The sequence below is a fragment of the Diabrotica virgifera genome, chromosome 3, assembly GCF_917563875.1.
Source record: "Diabrotica virgifera virgifera chromosome 3, PGI_DIABVI_V3a".
Taxonomy (NCBI): domain Eukaryota; kingdom Metazoa; phylum Arthropoda; class Insecta; order Coleoptera; family Chrysomelidae; genus Diabrotica; species Diabrotica virgifera.
In genome coordinates this window covers 209589767-209615190 of record NC_065445.1, presented here as the reverse complement: position 1 = coordinate 209615190, position 25424 = coordinate 209589767, and the positions used below count along the sequence as shown (strand labels likewise).

The 25424-nt window shown below is 32.1% G+C and overlaps 1 protein-coding gene across 1 annotated transcript; it reads right to left on the bottom strand.

Moving 5' to 3' along the window:
- Positions 1-547: 547 nt before the first annotated feature.
- LOC114330049 (L-selectin-like) lies at positions 548-23865 on the bottom strand. Its single transcript, XM_028279348.2, has 3 exons — positions 23698-23865; positions 10291-10399; positions 548-947 (listed from the first exon to the last, which is right to left on the bottom strand). Exons 1-3 carry the CDS (start codon positions 23860-23862, stop codon positions 673-675), a joined length of 549 nt encoding a protein of 182 aa, XP_028135149.2. The 5' UTR covers positions 23863-23865; the 3' UTR covers positions 548-672.
- Positions 23866-25424: the final 1559 nt, after the last annotated feature.

Below are 25424 nucleotides of genomic sequence, written 5' to 3'. Positions count from 1 at the left end.
AAATTTTCATGCAATTCGGAGTTGCCCCTGAAAATTACACGGTATCGCCGTATTTCCCGTTCATTTACGGCTACATAATAATAATGCAGGGGAAACAATATAATGTTTTTCGATTGATTGTGATGGCTAAAATTGTTGGACGCAAGGGAGTTATTAGAAAACGAGCCTTATGCTTGAGGGATTTCGAAGAATAGACCAGTATACGTATAGTAGAACAACTGTTCAGACTACCTCAAGACTCTTCCGTGCTAATCGCCAAGGCCAAGAGCACTTGATAAGGCACGTTAAGAATAAGAAGAGATATTTAGTAACTTTCTGAGTATAAATCAATCTTATAAATCTAGTACAAAACTCGTGACAAGACATCTCGTAACACGACTTAGTAACTGCACAAATGGTAAAGGACAATTCGTAACGTCGTCAATTCGTAACGTCGCGACACTTCGTGACATCGACAGTTCGTAACTATAACTATTCGTAACGTCAAAATTGAATTTTGTTACGAACTGTTGCGTTACGAAATATTATGGAAGCTATAAAACTACTGTGTTATGAATAATTTTAATTTTCTCTCCTTTATTTAACAAATGAAACAAATATTTAACGTAAATGAAAATTATTAAATTTACTATTAAAAAAATCCATGTATCCTGTGTAATCCAGTAATATTGCTTAATACACCTTCGACAAAGAACAAGTACAAGACAGGGGATATTCACATATAGCGTAGCCGGGTAACAAACAATTAAGATCATGCCATGTTACTCCATGTTCTTTACCTAATCTCACAACAATGCAGTTTTCGAAGTTCGGCACAAATAAAGGCTCACCGAAACCCCAATTAAAATATTTGACTTCTTTGCCTGTAGCCAACCACATCCATTTGCCTCCTTGGAGTGTGTTTGCCGCTGAGGTCCAGAATTGTATAGAATACGGCGAAGGAAGTCCTAAAACAAAGATAGAGATAATATATGAAGTATATGATATGCAAGTGTTTAAAGTTTTCTAAACGTAAAAATATAAATATTTTAAATTTTTCGTAATAGTCCAAGTAATGAAGCTTAATATAGGACAAAACCTCGCAATTTTTACAGAATGGATCGATTTGCTTGAAAATTTGAGAGTAAGTAGTGGATAGTCCAAGGATCAAAATCTATATTATGATGCCGAAAGGCGCTTTTACTATGGGGTTGGTTGTCACCCCACCTTGGGGGTGGAAATTTTATATTATATTTTGACTGCAAAAGTTGATAAAAACATTCATTCTAAGCAAAAAATGTTCTATACATTTTTTTGATAAAATTAATAGTTTTCGATTTATTCGCTATCGAAAGTGTTAGTTTTATATAAAAAAAATCAATGTTTTTCTATGTAGGCTCATTTGTATTCGCTTTAACTCCAGTTTTATAAAAACTAACCATTCTAAGCCAGTCAAACTTCTAGAATCTATTAATAATACATAAACAAAGAAGAATAAATATGGTCAATGACTAAAAACACCGCTAACTACATTATTATGCTTCCAAACGGATTTCTCCTTTTTTTTTTTTCAAAAAAATATATTGATTTTTTAACCGTAACTTTTTTATTTTTTATCTTAGAAAGTTTTCTAAAAAAGAATTTTGTAGGTTTTTGAATGTTCTTTAAGCCTGTTAATATTAAATCTTTTTAAAATAATCAGTCGCAAAAAGAGGTGACTTTGAAAGGGTTGGTAAAGGTGGTTTTTGCATGTTGTTACAAGTTTTAATTGTCAATAGCTCACTCAATTTTTGCTACAGAAATAATTTTTGCAAATCATTTTCTCGGGAAATGAATAAGCTATAATTTTTTATTTAAACATTTTTTTGTATCTCTGATTGTAATCTTTCTATTCTGAAGAAAATGCCATTATTTTTCCAAACTACAAAACTTCGTTATTCGCTTTTAACTCCATTTTTTTTAAAAACTAATCACTGTAAGCCGGTCAAACTTCTAGAGCCTATTAATAATACGTAAATAAAGAAGACCAAATAAGGTCAATGAGGAATTTTAATTAGAGTGGTGATTAGGGAGTTGCTCCCTATCACTTTTTCGCTGAAAAAAAATAGGGACTGACATTCTTTTCATTATAAGTCACTTAATTTTTGAGCTAGAGACCTTTGTTTTATTTCTGAAGATAGAGATTTTTAAATACTTTAAATTAGTTTGAACAAGTTATCGTCGAAAAATGCATAGTTTTCAAGTCTTTTGACTTTGAAACTCCAATATTTAGCATTTGACGAAGAAGAGCTAACATATAATAAATTATAGCTCTATTACTATTGGTCTTAAAGAAAATGAAGACAAACGGTTTTGTTTATTTTTCAAATGGTAAATTTTTGTTAAGTAAAGTTGTTTTGATAAAACGAAAACTTTTGGAGTTATTAGCAGAATAAATAATTAAAAACATTGATTTTTTCGATATAAAACTAACACTTTCGATAGCGAATAAATCGAAAACTATTAATTTTATCAAAAAAATGTATAGAACGTTTTTGCTTAGAATGAATGTTTTTACCAACTTTTGTGGTCAAAGTATAATAAAAAATTTCCACCCCCGAAATGGGGTGGCAACCACCCCCATGGTAAAAGCGCCTTTTCGGCATCATATAGATTTTGATCCTTGGACTATCCACTACTTATTCTCAAATTCTCAAGCAAATTGATCCATTCTGTAAAAGTTGCGAGGTGAAAAGCTTCGGTTCCTGGACTATAACTAGCTTCTGGTTACAGTAAGCTCAAATATAATAAAGCACCAGGTCCAGATATAATAACAGCAGAAATGCTCAAAAATTTTTATTTTTTGTTCCCTTAACCTTCCGATGACCAACCTTTTTTTGTTAAACGGATGACCAAGGAGGGGAAAATGACCCCAGGTCAAAAATGTCTAAAACGACAATTAACAAAAAAATGAAGTTTTTTTTATTTTTATGGCATGGACTTTATGTCATTCAGCCAGTCACAACATGAGTATTAGTGTCATGTGTAGTGTGTATGTTGAGTAAGTGTCTTGTTACTTTGCAAAGTCGACGTCATTAGCGTAAAATTACTTGGAATTACACATAATAGACGGTATTTTACTAAACATCAACTTCAGAATATATTTTTTATTCGTAAAATATAGGGATTTTTTTTTATTTCAAAATATGAGGATATCTAGAATGATATTAAAGTCAAATAAAAAAATAATGAGTTAAAAATTGAAAATACTTTTGAATTTATTAAAGAAAAACATACGCTGGGGTCAAAATTTCCCCCGCTTGGTCATCCGAAGGTTAAACCCCCCAAACTTTTTTGTACGTTCCAATTAAATTATCATTGTGGCACCGTTAGTTAAACACAATGTTTTTAAAACTTTTTTACCTCTTAGTATTTTTTCGAAAAGCTAGTTTTTATCGAGATATTTTGAATATTTTTCAAATCCACCACATATTTGTATACCGATGTATTTGTAATAATATGAATTTTTTTTTATAAATTACAGTTTAAGGTATATTTTGAACCATATTAGAAATAAAGCCACATCTTGATAAAAGGTACCTTATCGGAAAAATAATAAGAGGCAGAAAAGTTTTAAAAACACTGTGTTTAACTAATGGTACCGTAATAATAGTTTAATTGGAACGTACACAAACATTTGCGGGGTTTAAAGGCACAAAACCCCCATAAAAATTGTATATAAACATATTAAAAAGAAGCCGCATCTCGATTAAAACTGGTTTATCGAAAAAGTACAGGCATAGACAGGCAAAAAAGTTTTAAAAATATTATGTTTAACTAATGGTACCACAATAATAATTTTATTGGAACGTTTCTAAAAGTTTGGGGGGGGGGGGGGGTTGAAGGGAACAAAACCCCCATAAAATTTTTATGGGGTGCACAAATTTCACTATAATTTTTTTAAGATGTTCCTGCCATAATAATACCACATGACCATTTTCATTAAAAAATCTCTGGTAGTTTTCGATATATCGGAAAAATCGATTTTCATTTTGTAACTTCAAAGGGCCGTAACTTTTTTTGTGTGCATATTTGTACTAAGGTAAGTTCAGAGCTGCTTTATCCATTAGGCAATATAGGCAGTTGCCTAGGGCGGCAAATTCTGAGAGGGCGGCAAAAATACTGTACAAAAAAATATTTGTATATAAAAATTAAAATCGAATAACAAGTATGTATGTTCATCCATCAATGAAATAGAAGTGGGTATTCATTTCTAAATAGAATAAAACAAATTGCATTCATAACAAAAATAAAACAAACAAAAAGGACGGAAGTAGTACATTTAGGGATTATTAGGCCGCCGGCAGCTGGGCAAAGGCGGTGGGCCATTGAACACTTCAATATTGCACATTTTGCATAAACTAAAGATTTGACTTTTCTACAGTAGGACATCGAGTTAGAGTTGTTATTTTCAAACTGTATTATTACAAGTAGATAAGGTTTGTGTCGTCGCCACAGATATACTACAGGGAAATAAGCAACAAATAGACCATGTTCGGGACACTGAAATATCGAGGTAGCTGACTACTTTTTTATTTATTGTTGACTGTTGACCTATAAGATAAAAACCTACCTGTTTCCTGCCTAGAGTTCGCGTCCGTTTTTAATTATTAACAATTTAGTGCAATCAATGCGATTTTTTCCATTTTTTATACTCAATTAAAAAGTTAAATAGTTGACATAAAATTACAAAATTTATTTTTTTAGAACATTGAAGAACCTTCAAAATGACAATTTTTGAAAATCAAGACGTAAACTGTAAAGTAACTGAAAATCGTTATTTATTAATAACTTTTACTAAAACTAACTTAGAACTGTAGTGTTTCACTCAAAGTTGGGTATTGGGGTACATAACAAACCCTCAAAATTTGAGACCGATTCATTAATTAGTTTAAAAGTTATTCTATTTGTTTTTCCCAGGGACCTTTGTTTTGCAATAATAAATGACAGAGAATAATGAAGATAGGACAATTCTGCGTATGCCAAATGAAAGTAGAAAAGTGATACTATCAAAATGTATTAATAAAAAATAAAAACTTATCTAATATAGTAAAAAATCCTAGTTTAAAAACATTTAGAATAACTTTAAAAATATTGTCCGTAGAAAACATCTTTTTACATATTCGAAAATGTGATATTTTACTCGAATTTTTAAAAATGTAGTTAGTGACTAGTAATGGTAAGTGAAGGGGGAGGAGCTACTGCTTTGATTGCACTAAATTCTTAATTAAAAAACGGACGCGAACTCTAGGCAGGAAACATGTAGGTTTTCATCCTATAGGTCAACAATAACTAAAAAAGTTGTCAGCTACCTGGCGGGAGCCGACAAATGCATGAGTTTAAAAACTAAAAAAGCAACTTAAAACTACTATCATTTTCTATATCTTGGGATATACTCAATGGATTTTGATCTTTCTTCTTTTATTTTTATGTACTTTTGTGTACATTACAAATATGCTATTTGTCTAGACATTTATTAATTAGATAATAAACAGTCTAATTTTTTTAAACAATTTTTGAAAAAATAATTTTTTTTCGGCCCGGGTACAACGGCGTACTTTATTCAGATGGACTTACCCAAGTTTTTTTTTATGTATTTTGTCCCGTAGAACACGAATTTTTTGGTTAACAGTTGATCCGGATGTCGATAAGATTGTTATAAATAAAGAACTTGAGGAATTACATAACAGCGATTCTTAGCAAAACAAACTTTTTTTCTATTTTTTTGGGTCATTGTAAGCAAAAAATGTTTTTTCAATGAATACAAGTTTTTTCGTATGATCCATAGTTTTTGAGATAAATGCGGTTGAACTTTCAAAATATAGAACAATTGCAATTTTTGAACCCGAATAACTTTTGATTAAAAAATAAAATAGCAATTCTGCTTACCGCATTTGAAAGTTCATATCAAATTATACCTGTTTTGATTATTTGCATTGCTAAAATTTTTTTTTATTGTTAAACAAAGCTATAAACACATAGTACTTGAGTAATGTTTTCAATGCATCTCTAATTTAAAATCGAACGAGTAGGCGCGCCCACAAACAGGCAATTTCTACGTATCATGCCTTAAAACGCATGCACTGGACACAGGTCAAAACCCTTAAACATACTAAGTGCACTTATAATAGTAATATGTAACATTACGCCCGATGTAAAATAAAAAATATTTTTAACACATTTCCAAACATTATTTGAAGAACCTAACATTCTTATTTAAATAAAAAATTCTGCTTGCATTTTTTTTTTCGCAAAAATGGTACATGTTTGAAGGGCGGCTACTAGGGGAATTGCTTAGGGCATCATTTGACCTAAACGCGGCCCTGGGTAAATTAGGTTCAATCGAACTATTTTTGATCCCAGAATATGTGATTTAATTTACGACCTGTATTTTTGTTGCACCTTGTAGAACTATTTCTCTTATATCACATGTCAGTAAAATAATGCTACATATAATCAGTAAGAGACTAAAAACATTTCTTCAAAGAGAAATTCCACAAGAGCAAACTGGATTTACCAAAGGTATAGGTACTCGAGAACACCTGTTGAATATAAGACAGATAATCGAAAAATCTAGGGAATTCAATATTCCACTGTACATATGCTTTATAGATTATCGTAAGGCGTTCGACAGGGTCAAGTGAAGACACTTATGGCGAATACTAAAAGAAGTAGGCGTACCCCAACACCTTATTTCGCTTATAACTGAACTGTACGAACACACTACTGGATCAGTTAAAGTGCTTGACGCACTTTCAAACAAATGTCATCCAGAACGGGGTGTCAGGTAGGGATGTCTACTATCTCCACAATTATTCAGTATATGTATATGGGGAGCATATTATAAGAAGAGCACTTGAAGGATGGGAAAAAGGCATCTCAATAAATGGTCATAAAATAAACAACCTACGTTTCGCAGATGACACAGCCATTCTTGCAAATATTCAAGCAGAGCTGATTGATCTTATACGACTGGTTGAAAACGAAAGTCAAATATTTGGTCTGCAATTAAACATATCAAAGACAAAGATCATGATAGTGGATAGACAACATAACAATCATCCACATATAACCACAATTGATCGTTTTGAGATTGTGAGCTCATACTTATATCTGAGATCATTAATCACAAACACAGGGTCACTACAGGAAGAAATAAAACGTAGATGTGATCTTGCAAAAGTCGCCGCAGCAAAAAAGACCACAATATGGAAGGACTGTCAAATTTCAAGAGCGTTAAAGATGAGGTTGATAAACTGCTTAATATTCCCAATACTGACCTACGGATGTGAATCTTGGACCCTGAGAAATTCGAAAAGAAGAAAGATAGACGCCACTGAAAATGTTCTGTTGGAGACGAATGCTACGAATTCCTTGGACCGACCATAGGACAAATAATTAAATTTTAAGAGAGCTAAAAGTTAGCCAACAACTCTCCAGTGAAGTCCATCTCCAACAATTAAAATACTTTGGACATGTTATGAGAGCAAACACAGAAAACATGGAAAGACTCATTATACAAACAAAAGTGGAAGGCCGAAGATAACGAGGAAGATCCCCAACAAGATGGATCGATAAAATTACAGGAATATGCCAAAGACCTATGCATGAGTTAAAAGAAATGACCAGAGACAGAGATCTTTGGAGACGGACAATACACGATATCACATCGACCCCTACACTCCCTCCGGGAGGGGGGGTCAGGATTGAAGAGAGAGAGAGCTTCTGGTTCTATCTTTGAATAATCATAGATTTAAATCAAATATCCAGAGTGCCAATCTACCCAGTCATGGATAAAGGGTCAGACTACAATTCAGTCGACATTAAAATACTTTGTGAAAAGAAGCTATTAAAGAAAGAGTAGCAAACATAACAGGAGATGTAGAAATAGAAAATACATGGTAAACTACAGAAACTACTATTGTTGGAGTACTATGAGAAGAACTTAAGAATGTGAAAAGTAAAAAATGAAAAACGTGGATTTTAGAAGACCTTTGGGAACTCATGGAAGGAAGAAAAAACAAATATTTCATATCTATTTAAAGAAATAGAAAGGGCCATATATTCAAAAATCGAAGCATTTTTTAAATTTTAAAGAACTTGTGTGGTGTTGTTATAAAAAGAATTAACAATAATTCACGAATAAGCAGACATAAAGTTTGGTTAACTCATAAGTAGTCAGCTCTGTCGGCATTCCCTAAGTACCACGCGTCTTTTTTGCTTTGATTTTTTAAAATTCATATTTAGTCGAGGAAATGAAGCTGGAAAAATGGCAAAACCTCGCAATTTTTTCGTCCATCATCGATTTGTACAAAAATTTGAGATTAGGCTCATTACGCCCTCTAGTTCATTTTCTATATTGAGCAGTTGTACGCTTTTGGTTTTGTAAGGGTGAAAACTACCCCTAGTTGTAAAAAATTATAAAACAACATTTTAAACTTTAATATTGTCAACATTTGGTTCTTACTAGTTACATAATGAATGTTTTATGCTTTAAGATATACTATCATAATATTTCAACCCTTAAAACCACCCTTGTTGGAGCTATATATAAAAAATCTACTTATCCTAAAAGAATAATTTCGGCTTGCATCGATTTACATAAAAATTTGGGATTAGGATCATCTCACCCTGTACTTCATATTCTATATCATGCTTAAGGGCGTTGATTATCTTTAGGGGTGTAAACAACCCCTTATTGTCAAAAATTATATAAAAACATTGTATACTTTAATATGGGTAAAATTTGGTTTTGATTGGTTAAATAATGATTGTTTTATACTTTAGGATATAATATAATATTTCAACCCTTAAAAACCACCCTTAATAACATTACAGTTTTTATAAGTAGATATTTTAATAGGACTATACAGAAAAAAAAGAATTAAAGAATTACAAAAACATTTATTTACACAAAAATACGAATTTACAAATATGCACAAATACAAATACAATAAGTTTTTTAGTCATTTTCCAGTATACGAACCGGTTTTGTGGTATTATACATACATTGAAAATTATTAATAAGCGGACTATCCGAATTTTTCGAAAAAAAAATCGTTTTATAAACATAGCTCCTTCATTTTTGGCGGTGAAAAGATTTTTCAAAAATGACTTGGTAGGGTTTTTGAAGAGTCATAAGACTGTGTAAACTAAATTCCGTAAGATCCCTTAGTTTTTAATTAGGGTGGGTTTAAAGGGCTCGAATAAGGGGGTGTTTGCTCGTAAATAGAGGTTTTAAACAGATATATCTCGCTAACTGTTCACTGTAATGAGAATCTATGTACAAGGAAATTTTAGTTATTAAAGAAGCTACAATTTAGTAAACTATCATTTTTTTCGTATCTCCAGTATTTTCGGAGATATTTTGAAGTAAAAGGTGAAAAATGGGAAATTCCAAAAAATTAAAAAATTAATTTTCCTTCAAACTCCAATTTTTCTAAAATTAGGCCTTTTAAATAGGTCAAACTTCTTGGGTGTATTGATAATACAAATATAAAAGGAATTACAGAAAGGTGAAGAACAATTTTTAATCAGGAGGGTAGTTAGGGGGTTGTTTTCACTGATTTTTTCATAGAGAAAAGCAGGTACCGACCTTTTTTTGATCATAAGTCGCTTACTTTTCAGACTAGAAACTTTTTATTATTTTTTTTTTGGAAAGCCTAACTGCATACTTGAAAACAGATTATTTAAGTTTTCCTCGAAAAATGCAAAGTTTTTCCGTTATTTTACTTTGAATATTTCAAATTACGCATTTGACGAAAAAAGCTAATTTTAACATGCCGTATCTCGGTTTGTATTGATCTTAGCGATATTACAGAAAAATAATTTGGTTTGTGTTACTAAAAGATACAATTTTGATATCTACAGTTTTTTTGATTAAATGCATATTTTTCGAGGTATTCTCAAAAAACCCTTTAAAAAAGTCGATTTTTTCATCGAAAAAATGTTACTTTCAAGCGTGAATAACTCGAAAAATATTAGTTTCACGAAGAAAATGTAACAAACATTTTTTTCTTATAATCACTTTTTACATCGATTTACATAGTTAAAATGTAATAAAAAATTCCCGCCCCCGAGATGGGGTGGCAACCACCCCCAAGGTTTTAGCGTACAGCGGCATGATATAGAAAATGATCCTTGGACTATTCCCTACCTTCTGTGAAAATTTTAAGTAAATCCATGCTGGACGAAAAAATTGCGAGCCAAAATGCTACATTTCCTCGACTAATTGCTGTTAACACATTATTTACAACTAATAATTCAACTTACCCTTTTCTATTAAATATTGTTGAATCCTGTCGTTTTCTGCTTCCGTTTCGATGCTTACCAGATCCATGTTGCGTGATTTACAAAACTGATATGCAGCAAAAAAGTTTCCCTAAAAAATTAGTTTTTATAACCGCTTTTCTTTACTTCAATAGTTTGCATCAAATTTTTAGACGTTAATTTGACTGACTTTTTTACGATATGAAACAAAATTTCAACCATAACTCGAATTCAAAAAATTCGTGTTTTTATCGTAGTCTTAGAAAAACCACCGGTAGAGACGTTTTGTGCTACAATTTGGAATTCGTTTAGTCGTATTAATTAATTAAACGCTTTTCTTTAGTTCAATCGTTTGAATCAAATTTTTGGACGTTAATGTGACTGCCTTTTCTTCAATGCAAATGACTAAAAATTGCAGACATATGCATTCGCGGGAACAATACACGAATAGTCAATAAAAATTTTTTTTGTTTATGAATTGTTTAAATAAAAAAACGATTTTAACGGAAAATGCTTAAATTCTCTTGTTTTTTACAATGAAGAAACTTGAAACTTTTACAGATTGTAGCTAATTATATGAACTATACATAATTTTACTTTTTACGTTAATTGTTTACGTTATGCTTCATAAATAAACAATAAATTTTCAAATTTTTTGCCGATTCCGACTACTTTTCATGTTTGTACATCGTATGTTTTATACATATTTTAATAAACCTGACGATATATTTTAATGTTTGAAAAATGTATTAAAGACTAAAAAGTAAAAATAAAAAATATGAAAAAAATATTTTAAAGAAACGCTTTTAAAAAAATCAACCAAAAAGCAAAAAATAAAAAAATTGAAAAAATCTAACACATTCGTCAAAGAAACGCGTAGTGCGAAAACCGTTTATTCGATGAAGACGCGCCACGCTTTTCTTTGACGAATGTGTTAGATTTTTAAATTTTTTTTATTTTTTGCTTTTTAGTTGATTTTTTTATATGTTTAATTTTAGTCACTCGTAACTAAAGAAATGCGTTTCTTAAAAATATTTTTTTCATATTTTTTTATTACCCATACGGTTAGTTTTTTTAAGGGAGTAGGCGCAAAATTTTGGCTCCAATGCTTTTTAAAGGCATTCATTTGTTTCGAATCCTGAGAAAACTAATTAAAATCGAAAGGAAAAAGGGTCGTGGTACACTACAAATATCTTGGCTGAATAATATTCGTGACTGGACCGGGTTAAACACACCGACGCCTTTCAGAAGAAGAAGCCGGGAGATAGAGACGAATTTGCAATGGGTATAGCCAACCTTCAATAGTAGAGTCAGCACTAGAAGATGAAGAAAAGAAAACTAATAAATATTTTTGAAAAATTTAAACGCAGAAAGAAAGATTACATTATTATCGAGGGCCGAAAAATAAACCGTAGAATAAACAAAAAGTTTCTTTTGAATGAGCTATTTGAAATTAAAAAGCACACTAAATTTTCTCGTTTATTTTCACCCTTGTAGTAGTCTTTCATTCTGAGTTTACATTTTTCAAAAATCTTTATTAGCTCAGGATTCGAAAAAAAAATGAATGCATTTAAAAAGCATTGTAAATTAATTAAAAGTAAATTAATAATCAAATTATGTAAATATAAGAATCAAAAATTCTATTCGGGGTTTATGGGCAGTTGTCATCGTAAAAAATTTGGACTTTCGAATACCCTCCCACCCCTTTGTCGTTGTTTACAGTCGTGCCCCCGCTTCATGTTGACCTTGCAGTTGCAATTCATAACCACCTTTTAAAAAAATTAATAACGTTATTTTTAGATTTTTTAAAATAACTATAAAGCTTTATTAGGAATATATCATAATAAATAATAAGGATATTTACATAATAATAATAATAATCCACTTAAAAATCATTTAATTTAATAAAAATTTTGAACACAATATTTGAGAAAGAACATAATTTACTTAATAGTACATAGTATACAGCTGAAGTGACGACAAACGAAGAATTGAAGGGGTCGGGGAAATAAGGGACCTAAGCCTCATTTGAAAAGTTGTGAGTAAATCACGTTTAAAGTTTTTGACAAAATCCTAAAATCACATTTTTATATTTTATAATGTTTACCTTAATTCCTTACATGCATAATAAATTCTTAAATATATTTTTTCAAAGACAGATACAAAATGACACTGCATCTTTTAAGAAAAAATTTATTAAACAAATAAATGTGGCTTATGACCTTTTTGAAAATAACAAAATGAACCATTCTAAAATCAAGAATATACCTACAATATTATTTTTTATTAAAAAAAATCGGTTTCATCATCCCTGTCTACTTCCTCTGTTTCATCAACTTGGTTATAGTCGTGTTCAATGTTACTTGTACTGATTCCAATAATACTGAGATAAAACTGCTGGTTTGTGAGAGGAATATATTGTAAAAGTTTCTTTATATCCCGAATTTTTTTGATGTTCAGTATTATTGGTCCTCCATATGTATATTTTTTAAGCTTTTTGTTGTCACCAAACTTTACAACCCTCTTACCAACATTTACTTCATCAAACGCTCCATTTAGGGCGTGTTTAATGAATATGAATTTTGGGTGTTCGCTATCGAACCAAGAAGGGACCAAGACACCTACTAAATAAAATACTTTTTTGGTCTTAAAACGTGTTATTGACAAACGAATTTAAATAGAATATTAGTGTTATTGGCTCTTTATCAATAAAAAAAATTAAAACAGGTTATTTGGGGCTACGTTTTACTGAAAAAGTAAATTTAATGCTATTATAACTTATTAAGACACAAGCCACATATCCTACAGCAAGAAGGTCTCAAGCCACTAAAATGTTTACTTACCTTTTTCGGAGAAGATTCATAACTTTCACTGGAACTCTTATGCGGAGAATATTCTCGATCCTTTACAGAATCGTCTGAGTCAAAATCCGAACCAGAACTACTGTATTTTTCCTTATAAAATAATTGTTTTTCTTTCAACACTCTCCGATCATGTGTCGCCATGTTGATTTTACTGTGGCTTATGACGTTCTTGCTTAAAATTTTTCCATGATTTTGCAAGTCGGCAACAAGGTCATTATAGCCTGGTAGACACATTTATTGCCCAATAGCCGTAAAACTTCGCTGGTGGCTTGAGACCATTGTTACAGGGCCCGTTTTACTAAAATCTTCAAATTTCAAAAAATGTGGCTTAGGTCCTTTATTGCCCCGAGCCCTTCAATTATTAAACATTGAAGAAGCAGAGGTAAAGGAAGCATTGGAAATTAAAAAATAAAAAATCACCAGGATATAGAATGAACTCCTAAAGTACGGGGGACAAGATCTGACTAGACGACTATTAAAACTAATCCCAAAAATAATAGAACAAAACAGAATACCACAAGAATGGAGATCAAGCATCCTAAATCCTAATACCTCTTTTCAAAAAGGGAGGCAAATCGAATTCGGAGAATTACAGAGGAACTAATTTATTAAACAAAACATTAAAATTAACAACCAAAGTAATGCCAAACTCAATAAAATTATAACCGCAGAAGAGCAACAAGGTTTTAGGTCGGGAAGATCATGCACCGACGCTATAGAATATAATGAGGCAGGTTCAAGAGAAGTCATTAGAATACAACAAACCGGCATATTTATGTTTCGTGGACATTAAAAAGGCACTTCACACAGTAAAATTAAACGACGTTATCCATTTATTGTACGCAAGAGGGGTACCTCTAGGGATAATTAAAAAGATCGAAAATATCTACGAGAATTACACAATAAAAGTAGGAGGACTAACTAACACAATTAAAGCTGGCAATTTCCTGAGTCTTCTATTGTTCAACCTGATCATGGATGAAATAATAAAAAAGTAAGAACTAAAGAAGGATACCAAATAGGAGAAAAACAACTTAAAATAATTTTATAAATCTGCTATTCACACGATGTAACACTCATTTCTCAAAGTGAAGTTGATTTACAATGTATACTGCACCAATTTAATATAACCGCCGGAAAATTTAACATGTTAATTTAATATGTTAATTTCCCCCAAAAAGACCAAATCCATGCTTATAACAGCAAATCTACTAAGATGTAAGTTAGAGCTGGAGGGTGAGACAATAGAACAAGTCATGAAGTTTAAATATCTAGGCATTAAACTCTCTAGCAATGGAAAGATCAAAACAGAAGTGGAAGATCAAGTGAATAAAGCACACAGAGCCGCAGGTTATCTGAATGAAACAATTTGGAAAAATAAAAATATTGGAAAGAAATGAAAGGCAGAAGTTACCAAACAGTCATCAGACCAATAATGACATACGCGGCAGAATCACGGTCTGATATAGAGTGGACAAAAAGAATGCTAGAAACAGCAGAGATGAAAAACTTTTCAGAAAATCGATAGAGAGAGCTAGAAGTGAAGATATACGACGAAGCTGCAAGGTGGACAACATTAAAGAGGTGCTAAGCCTCTTTGAGGGGCGCCTCAAAGAGGCTTAGCACTACCTACAGGACAACCTACTTACTGGCTTACTGACAGACGTAAAATATCGGATCTCATTGACTTCTGTGTCATAAAAGGCATCGCTTCTAGTTACCTAAATATACGACACATATGTACATAAGTATGAACACATAGGTATACTATATCAACAGACCGCTAATATTAAGCAGCAGAATGACAAACTGGAATATATTCAATGGATTGGTCTCTGAGTCAATCAACTTAAACCTGCCATAAAAGTAGATAATAGGAGGGAACTGCCCTCTGGGATTTATAAACCGAAAATTACTGCTTAACCGAAAATTAAAACTATCGCAACCTATCAAGTATGAAACTGGCATTAGACAAGGAGATTCGCTGAGCCCATTAATATTGAATCTGATAATGGATGAAATCATAAAGAAAGTTAAAAAAGGAGAGGATATAGAATGGGAAAAAAGGAAATAAAGATAATCTGCTACGCGGACGACGCCATAATAACAGCCGAAAATGAAGATGACCTACAAAGATTAATTAAAGAATTCGAAGACACGGCTCTCATATACAACATGGTGATTTCAACAGAGAAAATTAAATCGATAGTTTTATCAGTGGAACCGAGACGATGTAAATTGGTCGTAAATAACAAAATAATAGAAGTGATGGAAATAAAATACTTGGTAATAAAACTGTCAAGCTACGGAAAAGTGGAAGAAGAAGTACAAACACAAGTGAACATGGCGAACAGAGCAGTAGGATGTCTCAACAACACAATCTGGAGAAACAAATACCTCACAACGGAAACGAAAACCAGGATATATAAATCAACAATAAGACAGATAATGACGTATACAGCGGATACAAGAGCAGATACGGCGAAAACACAAAGACTGCTGGAAACATCAGAAATACGAAATTACGAAAAATAACAAAACAAACGCTAAGAGACAGAGTATGAAGTGAGGAAATACGAGCGAAATGTGGTATAGAGAATGCGAGAATGTGATGGCATCTCCTGAGGTAAAATGTTCCGGAAGTAAAATGAGCCTCCGTTCGGATCTCCGGGTGAGGACTATCTCAGGGGGAACACCATTGCAGGTTAGAAAAATCAGGGTAGGATCTTGGAATCTTGGTAGTCTTACAGGTAAGAGTCTGGAGTTAGTGGATGCGCTCAAACGAAGAAGAGTTCAAATTGCTTGTATTCAAGAAACTAGGTGGAAAGGGCAAGGGGCGAAAGAACTAGGTGATGGATATAAATTGTGGTATGTAGGGAGTAGTAACACTAGAAATGGAGTTGGTATAATTGCTGATAGTGAAATGAAAGGTAACGTAGTAGAAGTTGTAAGAACGAGTGATAGAATGATGTCAGTGAAATTTGTAATTGATAAAGAGGTATTGAATGTTGTGTGTGTGTATGCTCCTCAAACAGGTCTGGGTGAGAATGAAAGAAGAGCTTTCTGTGACCAATTAGGGGACGTACTGAGTGATATTCTAGCAGAGGAGAAAGTTATAATAGGACGTGATTTCAATGCACATGTGGGCCAAGCCAAGACAGGATATGAAACAATACATGGGGGAGTAGGCTTTGGAACTATGGAGCATTGGATATGGCGATTGTTAACACATTCTTTAAAAAGAGAGAAACTCAACTTATTACATACAAAAGTGGACAACATCAATCCCAAATAGACTACTTCATGATAAGGAAAGAAGACATACGTAAATGCAAGGACTGCAAGGTAATAGTTAGCGAGACAGTAAGTCAACAACATAAGCTGCTTGTTCTGGACATCGAAGTAAAAAGCGAAACTAAACAAAAATATCGGAGAGGACCACAAAAAATCAAGTGGTGGATGCTAAAAGATGAGAAGGAAGGTCTGTTCAGGGAAAGAATAGTAGAAAAAATATGTTGGAACATGAAAGGAAGCCCTAACACAATTTGGAGAAAAATGGCCAATATTATTAGAGAGACGGCTATTGAAATACTTGGGAAAACGTCAGGAAAGAAGTTTGAGGTACAGAGACTTGGTGGTGGTGAAATGAAGTACAAGAAAAAATAAAAGAGAAGGGAAAATTATATAAAAAGTGGCAAGAGACCAGATCGGATATAGATCTTCAAAACTATATGGTCGCCAAAAAGGAAGCGAAAGTAGCAGTAGCAAAAGCTAAAGCAGAAGCGTATTCAAACCTATACGATCAACTTGATACCAGGGAAGGCGAAGCAAATACACAGGGTGTTAAGTAAAAAATGGGCCATAGCTTAACCTCAGTTTCCTGACGTTAAAATAGGCCGATTTAAGCTAGCTTACCTTAGTACAAAGTTTATAATAACCGAGATACAGGGTGTCAAATGTAAACTTTTTTTTTTATTTATTATTGAATATTTCCTGACAAGTATGAGATAACAACATGAAATTTGGTATGTGGGGGTTTTTTGGGTCGAGAAAACTGAAAACTAAATTCCCTACCAAATATTATGTATTACCCAGAGGGTGCCACATACGCCTTTCAGCACTCATTTATTACGTTCAATTTTTTTATTCCTCACTCTGTATAATTTTGACATTAAAATTTTTATTCTCCTATTAGTTTTACTTAAAAAAGGTATACTTCTTTCATCTCCCTAACCTCAACCGTTTTCGAGATAAACGCATTTTAAATCTGCGATACACCGTCATTTTTAGTATAATGTCATTGTAGTTACACCCGAAAAATAACTTAAAACCAAAAAATTATCCAAAAATGTATCGCAAATTTCTTCAAATGGAATTTGCGATGCAATGACATAAATTTGAGAACTGGCACAATTATTATGGTTTTAAGTTATTTTTCGGGTGTAACTACAATGATATTATGCTAAAAAGAATGGTGTATCACAGATTTAAAATGCGTTTATCTCGAAAACGGTTGAGTTTAGGGAGATGAAAGAAGTATACCTTTTAAGAAGTAAAACTAACAGGAGAATAAAAATTTTAATGTCAAAATTATACAGAATGAGGGATAAAAAAAATTGAACGTAATAAATGAGTGCTGAAAGGCGTATGTGGAGCCCTTTGGGCAATACATAATTTTTGGTAGGGAATTTAGTTTTCTCGACCCAAAAAACTTTCACATACCAAATTTCATGTTGTTATCTCATACCTGTCAGGAAATATTCAATAATAAATAAAAAAAAAGTTTAACTTTGACACCCTGTATCTCGGTTATTATAAACTTTGTACTAAGGTAAGTTAGCCTTAATCGGCCTATTTTAACCTCAGGAACCTGAGGTTAAGCTATGGCCCATTCTTTACCAAACACCCTGTATATAAAATAGCCAAACAGAGAGCAAAGAAAGCAAGAGATTTTAATCAGATTAGATGTATCCGAGATGAAAATAATAAAATACTAATTCACGAAAAGGATGTCAAAAAGAGATGGAGAAAGTATTTTGACAGTTTATTAAATGAAAAATTTGACAGACTGCCTGTGGAGTTAACGGAGACAGTAACAGCAATGGTTACCAGAATAACAAACGCGGAAGTGGCTCAAGCGCTTCAAAAAATAAAGAAAGGAAAAGCAGTCGGACCAGATGATATTACTGGGGAAGTGTGGAGAGCATTGGGAGAGACAGGAATAACTTAGCTAGCAGGTCTATTTAATAGAATTATGGAAGTTGGACAAATGCCAGACGAATGGAGAAGCAGTATATTAGTACCTCTCTACAAAAACAAGGGAGATATACAACAATGCACAAACTACAGGGCTATAAAACTACTTAGCCACACCATGAAAATATGGGAGAGAGTAATTGATAGACGGATACGTGAAGAAACCGAAATATCCGATAATCAATTTGGCTTTATGCAGGGCAGATCAACAACAAATGCAATTTTCATTGTAAGGCAACTGATGGAAAAATACAGGGATAAAGAAACCAACGCTCATATGGTATTCATTGTTCTTGAGAAAGCATATGATAGAGTTCCTCGAGAGATTCTGTGGTGGGAATCCCAACTCAAGAATCAATTGATTTCATGTAATCGAATGAACTATCTTTTAGTAAAGTCGTCCCAGGAACGCAACTCATAAATATTGGCGATATCATTTTAAAGTCTTCTACTTTAAAATGTATAATATACGTCTGAATTGCCAATATAAATGAGTCAGATTAAATAAATTATTAGAAGAATTTTTTTACTTAGCAACATGTTTGTTTTATTTTAATAGTATTTTGTATTTTGACAACGAAACCCGATTTGGGCTTCGAAACGTTAATAAATTCATTTTTTAGTAAAATTGTGGCTTATTTCCCATAAAAAATACGTAATTATAAAAATGCCACAAGGAAATAGCTTCAGAACAACATTTTCTGAAGATCTTACGACTTAATATATTGTTTTATTTTTGAGTATTTTTAATATGCATTTGCATATTTAGACAAATTTAGAAAAAATACCTGCATATTTGTAGTAAAAGTAATGCATATATATGCGCATTATTTGGTAATGTTGTGTTGCATATATTCCGCTCTCTAGTGCTCACCAATGGATGTAATTCATTTTTTCTATCTCTGTCATGCTAACATATTGTTTATATTGTTATAATAATAACTGATTGCAATAAATAAAGAAAGTTAAAAAATCAAGCACAGTGGATGAAGAAAAACTGCATACAAAAAGATGGCAAATACCTTCTACAAAGTATTAAAGTACGTTCTTATAATTACCACTATTAGTATGTTTTAAATGTCTCTACATAATTTAGATTTATAATACTCCAATCAAGATGATTAACCGAAAGATTGATGAATAACACCGATAATTTCCAGACGTTTCGACATTATCTACTCAAAACAAGATGCCTATCAGTTATATGATAAGCAAAAGAGTAGCCTCAGGCTGTTCACATGGATCTCTGATTGAAACTAAACGCCAGTGGCATAATTTCGACAAGTTTTATTGAGTAGTTATAGATGTTATGCATATGTGTGCAATTAAATCATTTGCATGCATGTCGGTAATAATTATCAATCGTCTAAAGGTAATTGTATCCGCTGGTTAGCGAGGAAGTCTGTGGTTAGTTGGTATAGATTTAATAATCGATACTAGTGAAACTGAGAAAAGAAGATGTCATTGTACTACAGTTCGTTTCAGCCTTCTTTGAAGCAAAATCTTAGACAAACGGACAAAGTAACATAAAATAATGGAATAGAATACTGGTACTGGACAAAGCTAATTACGTACTTTAACGGTAAAATATTGCAAAACCTCTATATTTTAAAGAACCAATTGAATTGACATGAAATTTGGCATACACATAGCTAATAAGTCAAAGAAAAAAAGTGATATTGTGCCGATGTGTGATATGTCCCTGGGGGTGAGTTTCACCCCTTCTCGAGGGTGAGTTTCACCCCTTCTCGGGGGTGAAAAATATATGTCCAAAATAAGTTCGGAATTGGATATTGGATCAGAATTGAAATTCTAAGCGACTTTTCTTCTATAGAGTTTCTTCACCAAGTCAACACTTTTCGAGTTATTTGCGAGTGAATATGTTCATTTTTCAACAAAATAACCACGTTTTTAGACGGTTTTTCGCAAATAACTCAAAAATCAAGTATTTTGTCAAAAAAAAATTCTTAATAAAAATATAACCTATCAGTGGCGGCTCTTGGCTTTAGGGACAGGGTCGGCAAGGTTTTGTCTCCAAAGGCTTCAATTTCATAGGAGATCTTTAGGTTTTGTTTTTTTTTTTTATTTTTTTTGCTTTTTTTTTTGTTTTTTCTCCTATAAATTTAGAAACTATACCTGTTTATAAATTAACTCTAGTCTATGTTGTTTCGAAGTAGCAAAATGGGTTATATTGTATGTAATTGTAAAATTTATTATTGTTTTGGAGAGATTTTAAAAGTTTTTTTCTATCGACATTTGAGACAAGTTTGATATTCTCTCCTGTTTCATGGTGTTTCGACAATACGTTTTGACTCTTTTGAGACAAGAGAAATCCCGTTCATTTGAGACAGAATTTGCCCACATTTGAGCACAATAATTTATTAATTTTGGGAAGAGTTTGTTGTACCTAATGAATTGCAGTAGGTATATAAAATTATACATAGTCTGTAACTTATCCCACCTTCCGAAAATATTTGGATCAGAATATAAAACTGTTAATTCATTTTCTTATTTTATTTGATTAAAAAATGATGGATAATTTTTAATGAACTTGTTTGTCTAATAGATATTTTGAAAATTCTTTGGCGTAACTTTTAAATGTTGAATAGTCAAAGAGGTTAATGACTTATACCAGTGAGTAAATAATAGTTTTGCCTGGCCCAATTGTTTTAACTTTTGTCCGGAGACCATACAATTCACTGGACATCAAGACAGCCCCTTCATAAATTTGCCTTGCCAATTTATTTTTGATATCAAAAAATTTAATCTATCCTTTAAATTAAAACACCAAAAATATATTCTGTCTTATGGCTTCTATTCACGTCTGAAAACCTAACAACCTCTCATAAATTTAGACGTAACGCGTATCGAAGAACAATTATTGATACTTGTGAATGACATGTTACCTCTATCAGTAGTTTCGTCTACTTCTACCGAAAAGGATCAAAATGTAACTACTAATTGATTATTTCATTCTGTGCTGTTTTAGGTACGCCGGTATATTCTTCGAGTCAGAAAATAAATTAGAAAATTCCAGATCGTATTTGTTAAACAATTTTATTTGTTCTCTATAATTAACTTGATTTAACGAATGCTTCGATACATCCTGTCCCCTAAATGGTAATTCCTAACAAATTAAAAGAATTACAATATCAATAATAATATTAATAATTAAACGACGTAAAACTACTTACCTATTTCATAATTATCGGGGCGCGCTAGCAAGGCAATACGTGGCTACGTACGTGCCTTTCTGCCGTTTGCAGATCACCGCTCGGCCTCGGCAGAGGTACCCGCTGCCGTACTTGCCATTCAAATAAGTACGGAGAATGTATAATTGGTTGTCTATCGGCTAATATTCCATAGTTTCTTATTATATAGCAAATTCTCGATCTGGGGACGGCATGCCGTGCCGGGCTTTATAATAAGAATTCACACAATCGCAATCGGGTGCGGGTGCATGGCTATAGGATCATTCATTTGAAAAGTCTCTTACGCACAGCGCGCAGGGATCACTTAACTAACGTATCGGGATCGAAGTCTTTTAAAAACAGTGAATAAAATTTAGTCTGTATTATCTCACAGATATATTTTTTATTTCACAGAAACGAATATAATCAACTCCGATTAAATTAAATATTTAAAAAATCTATAATGTGTCCATAAATGTGTGGGTCGGCACTGCCGACCCTGCCGACCCTGACGAGCCGCCACTGTAACCTATAAAATCATGAACAAAATGATGCATATAAGAAGTCTATAGACCTAGTAGAAGCAAAGTTGTAGCTAATAATGATGCATATAAGAAGTCTATAGACCTAGTAGAAGCAAAGTTGTAGCTAATAATGATGCATATAAGAAGTCTATAGACCTAGTAGAAGCAAAGTTGTAGCTAATGAAAACTAGGTTCTTATTCGTCAAATTCCAAATCGAATATTTCTTCGAGAAATAATCAAAAAACGGAACACTTTTCGGAAACACTCTATACAGATTTTTTGAAGTGTTTAAAAAAAGGTTTCTTTTTGTTTTTAAAAAAAACTTATATCATTAAAAGTAAGTGAGTTACGATCAAAATATTGTTGGTCCCTTTTATTTTTTGGTAAAAAGAATCGCGAAAAGCGCCCCCTAATTAGCATCCCAAATAAAATTAATCGTTATAGCTTCACAAGTTACTTTGTTTATTTATTATTTATACGATCTCTAAGTTTCATCGGTTCAAAGTGCTTATTTTTGAAAAGGCTGTAGTTAAAATGGCTTGAACGAGTCACTAATCCCGAGTGTATGCAAATTTTGAACAGCCATAGCATAACCAATTTTTGTCTAACAGGAAAACAATACATCCAAAATATCAAGAAAAGTAAAACGTACATTTTATTACTCCTTAAGATTTTTGGTATTTCTAATAATTTTTAAGTTATTTTGAAGAAAACATTGTTTTCAAAATTAAAAATTTTAAAAATGTTATTTTAATACCAATTTTTTTCAAAAATAAGCACGTTGAATCGATGAAACTTACAGATCATGTAAACACAACATAAATAAAGCAACTTATGAAGCGGTAACGATTAATTTTATTTAAGTTGTTAATTACGGGGTGATTTTCCCGATTTTTTTGCCAAATCAAAAGGGACCAGCTGTATTTTGGGCGTAACTTGCTTACGTTTGATGCTAGAATCTTTATTTATAAAAATAGAAATAAAACTTTTTAAACTCTTTAAAAAAGTTGTAATGAGTTTTTTCCAAAAAGTGTTACATTTTTTGGTTATTTCACGTTGAATTATATTTATTTGAAATTTGGCAAATATGAACCTATTTTTCTTTAGCTATAACTCTGCTTCTACTAGGTCTAGATACTTGATGTGTTCACCATTTTTTTCACTTTTTCACTGGCTATATTTTTGCTAGGAATAGTTTTTTCGATAAAATACTTACTTTTTGAGTTATTTGCGAAAAATTGTATAAAAACGTGTTTGTTTTGTTGAAAAATGAACATAATTCACTCGCAAATAACTCGAAAAGTATTGGCTTAGTGAAAAAATTGTATAGAATAAAAGTTGATTGGAATTAGTCAGTTTATCGAATTCCGGACTTATTTTGAACGTATGATTTTCACCTGCGAGAAGGGGTGAAACTCACCCCCAGGGCAGAAGCATACATCGACACAATATCACTTTTTTTCTTTGACATGTTTGCTATGCGTATGCCAAATTTCATGTCAATCCAAACGGTTCTTTAAGATTTACAGCAAAAACCGTCAAATAATGTACTAAATAAAAAGTATCTACTTTACCTCAAAATCGGTATTAAAATGATATCGGCTTCCCCCATACTCCAAAAAATTGGAATCGTTTCGGCGTATCAAAAACCTCGAGGTAAATGCAATAGCTTGTTTGGTATCACCATCACTTTCAATAAGGTTAATTATTATTGTTAATAGAAATATATGCAGAAGCATTTTGTTCGGAGTCAATTGTGTTTCTGCATTTCATCAAATAATATTTTGGGAATTTGTTGAGTTTAATGCAGGTTGTAGTCAGTGGCGGATTTAGGTACAATTTAAAATATTAAACACATCAGCAGCTTGTTATCGAGAGATATAGGTGAGAGTTTTTTCCCAACATCCAGTAAAATTTTCTGTATAAAATTCCCAGTTGAAGTCTTTTCGTGCATATATGTTTGGTCCAAGTTAGTCTTTTGTCAAGGTGAATACCTACAGTATTTCTCATGATCATCTTTCAGTGCGTCACAGTTTTTCGATTTCTTTCTAACGCATTAAATTGTATGTGACAGAAAAAAAGGCATGTCGGTGATTACATTTCGTCGGTGACATTTTTATAACATTTATTCTAGTTATTCTAGTTGTCGATAGATGGCGCCATAATAAAAAAATATTTTTTTTAATTAGATAATAATATTACAAATATAATCTGTATAATTTATAAGACTATACAAATCAAAGAAAATACCATTTTATAAATGCAAGAAACACTTTTGATTTGTTTTTATTCCAAATTGAAAATAAAATGTGACAACTGTCAGATTTAACTAAAATGTCATGTTAGAATAAATGTCATAAATGTGTATTATCACGGACTTACCATTTTTCCTATCATTTGTTACGCACTGAAAAATGATCATGAGAAATACTGTAGATATTTTACGTCATCCTTTTGAGGTAAAGGATGTCCATCAAGGTTAAATTGTGGAAATGTACCTCTGCTTAGAGTGAATGTAATGGGTATGGAGTTTGAGGGGTTTACTCTAATTCTCCAGAGTATAAGCCATTCATTTGTTTTGTTCAGATGTAGTTGCAGTCTCTCTGATGCTGTTATTGGATTACCATGAGAGGCCAGGAAAGCAGTATCATCTAGTGCGGCAGATTCGTGCAAATATTATAAGAATTGTGCATTTAATGATAGAAGCATATAATTTGGACCACATATACTACACATATAAAGGTTCAAATTTAGATATCTCAGTTTTTGTTCCTTTTACAAAAATGGCGGGCATTCAAAATGGCGACAATACATATGTGACTAATAGCACGATAACTTTTGAACGAAAAGTCCGATTTCAACCAAATTTGGTATCTAGGTTCTTTTTTGATGTATAAGATCGAGGTCTTGAACCGGAAGAATCGGTTTACCAGAAGTTGTGTTATCCCTGGTTTTTATATAAAAATATGTTGTTTTTTTTTTCAATTATTTCACCCTGTATGTATTAATTTTTCAAATAGTTAATACGGCCATTAAAAAGAGCGTAAAAATATTTTTTAGCGAATATTTTTAACTTTTTAGTTATGTTAATTACCATCTATTAAGCGCAAAACGTATCTTCACATGTACCTATATGCGGCAGATTCATGCAAATATTATAAGAATTATTGTGCATTTAATGGTAGAAGCATATAATTTGGACCACATATACTACACATATAAAGGTTCAAATTTAGATACGAGGCCATCTCAGTTTTTGTTCCTTTTACAAAAATGGCGGGCATTCAAAATGGCGACTATG

Excerpts from the sequence above, each read along its gene's own strand:
- LOC114330049 (XM_028279348.2), bottom strand. The coding sequence starts at position 23,862 with ATGCTTCTGCATATATTTCTATTAACAATAATAATTAACCTTATTGAA. Across the intron at positions 10,400-23,697 it reads ATTTTAATACCGATTTTGAG|GGAAACTTTTTTGCTGCATA; the intron begins GTAAAGTAGATA and ends CTAATTTTTTAG. Across the intron at positions 948-10,290 it reads ACAATATTTAATAGAAAAGG|GACTTCCTTCGCCGTATTCT; the intron begins GTAAGTTGAATT and ends TCTTTGTTTTAG.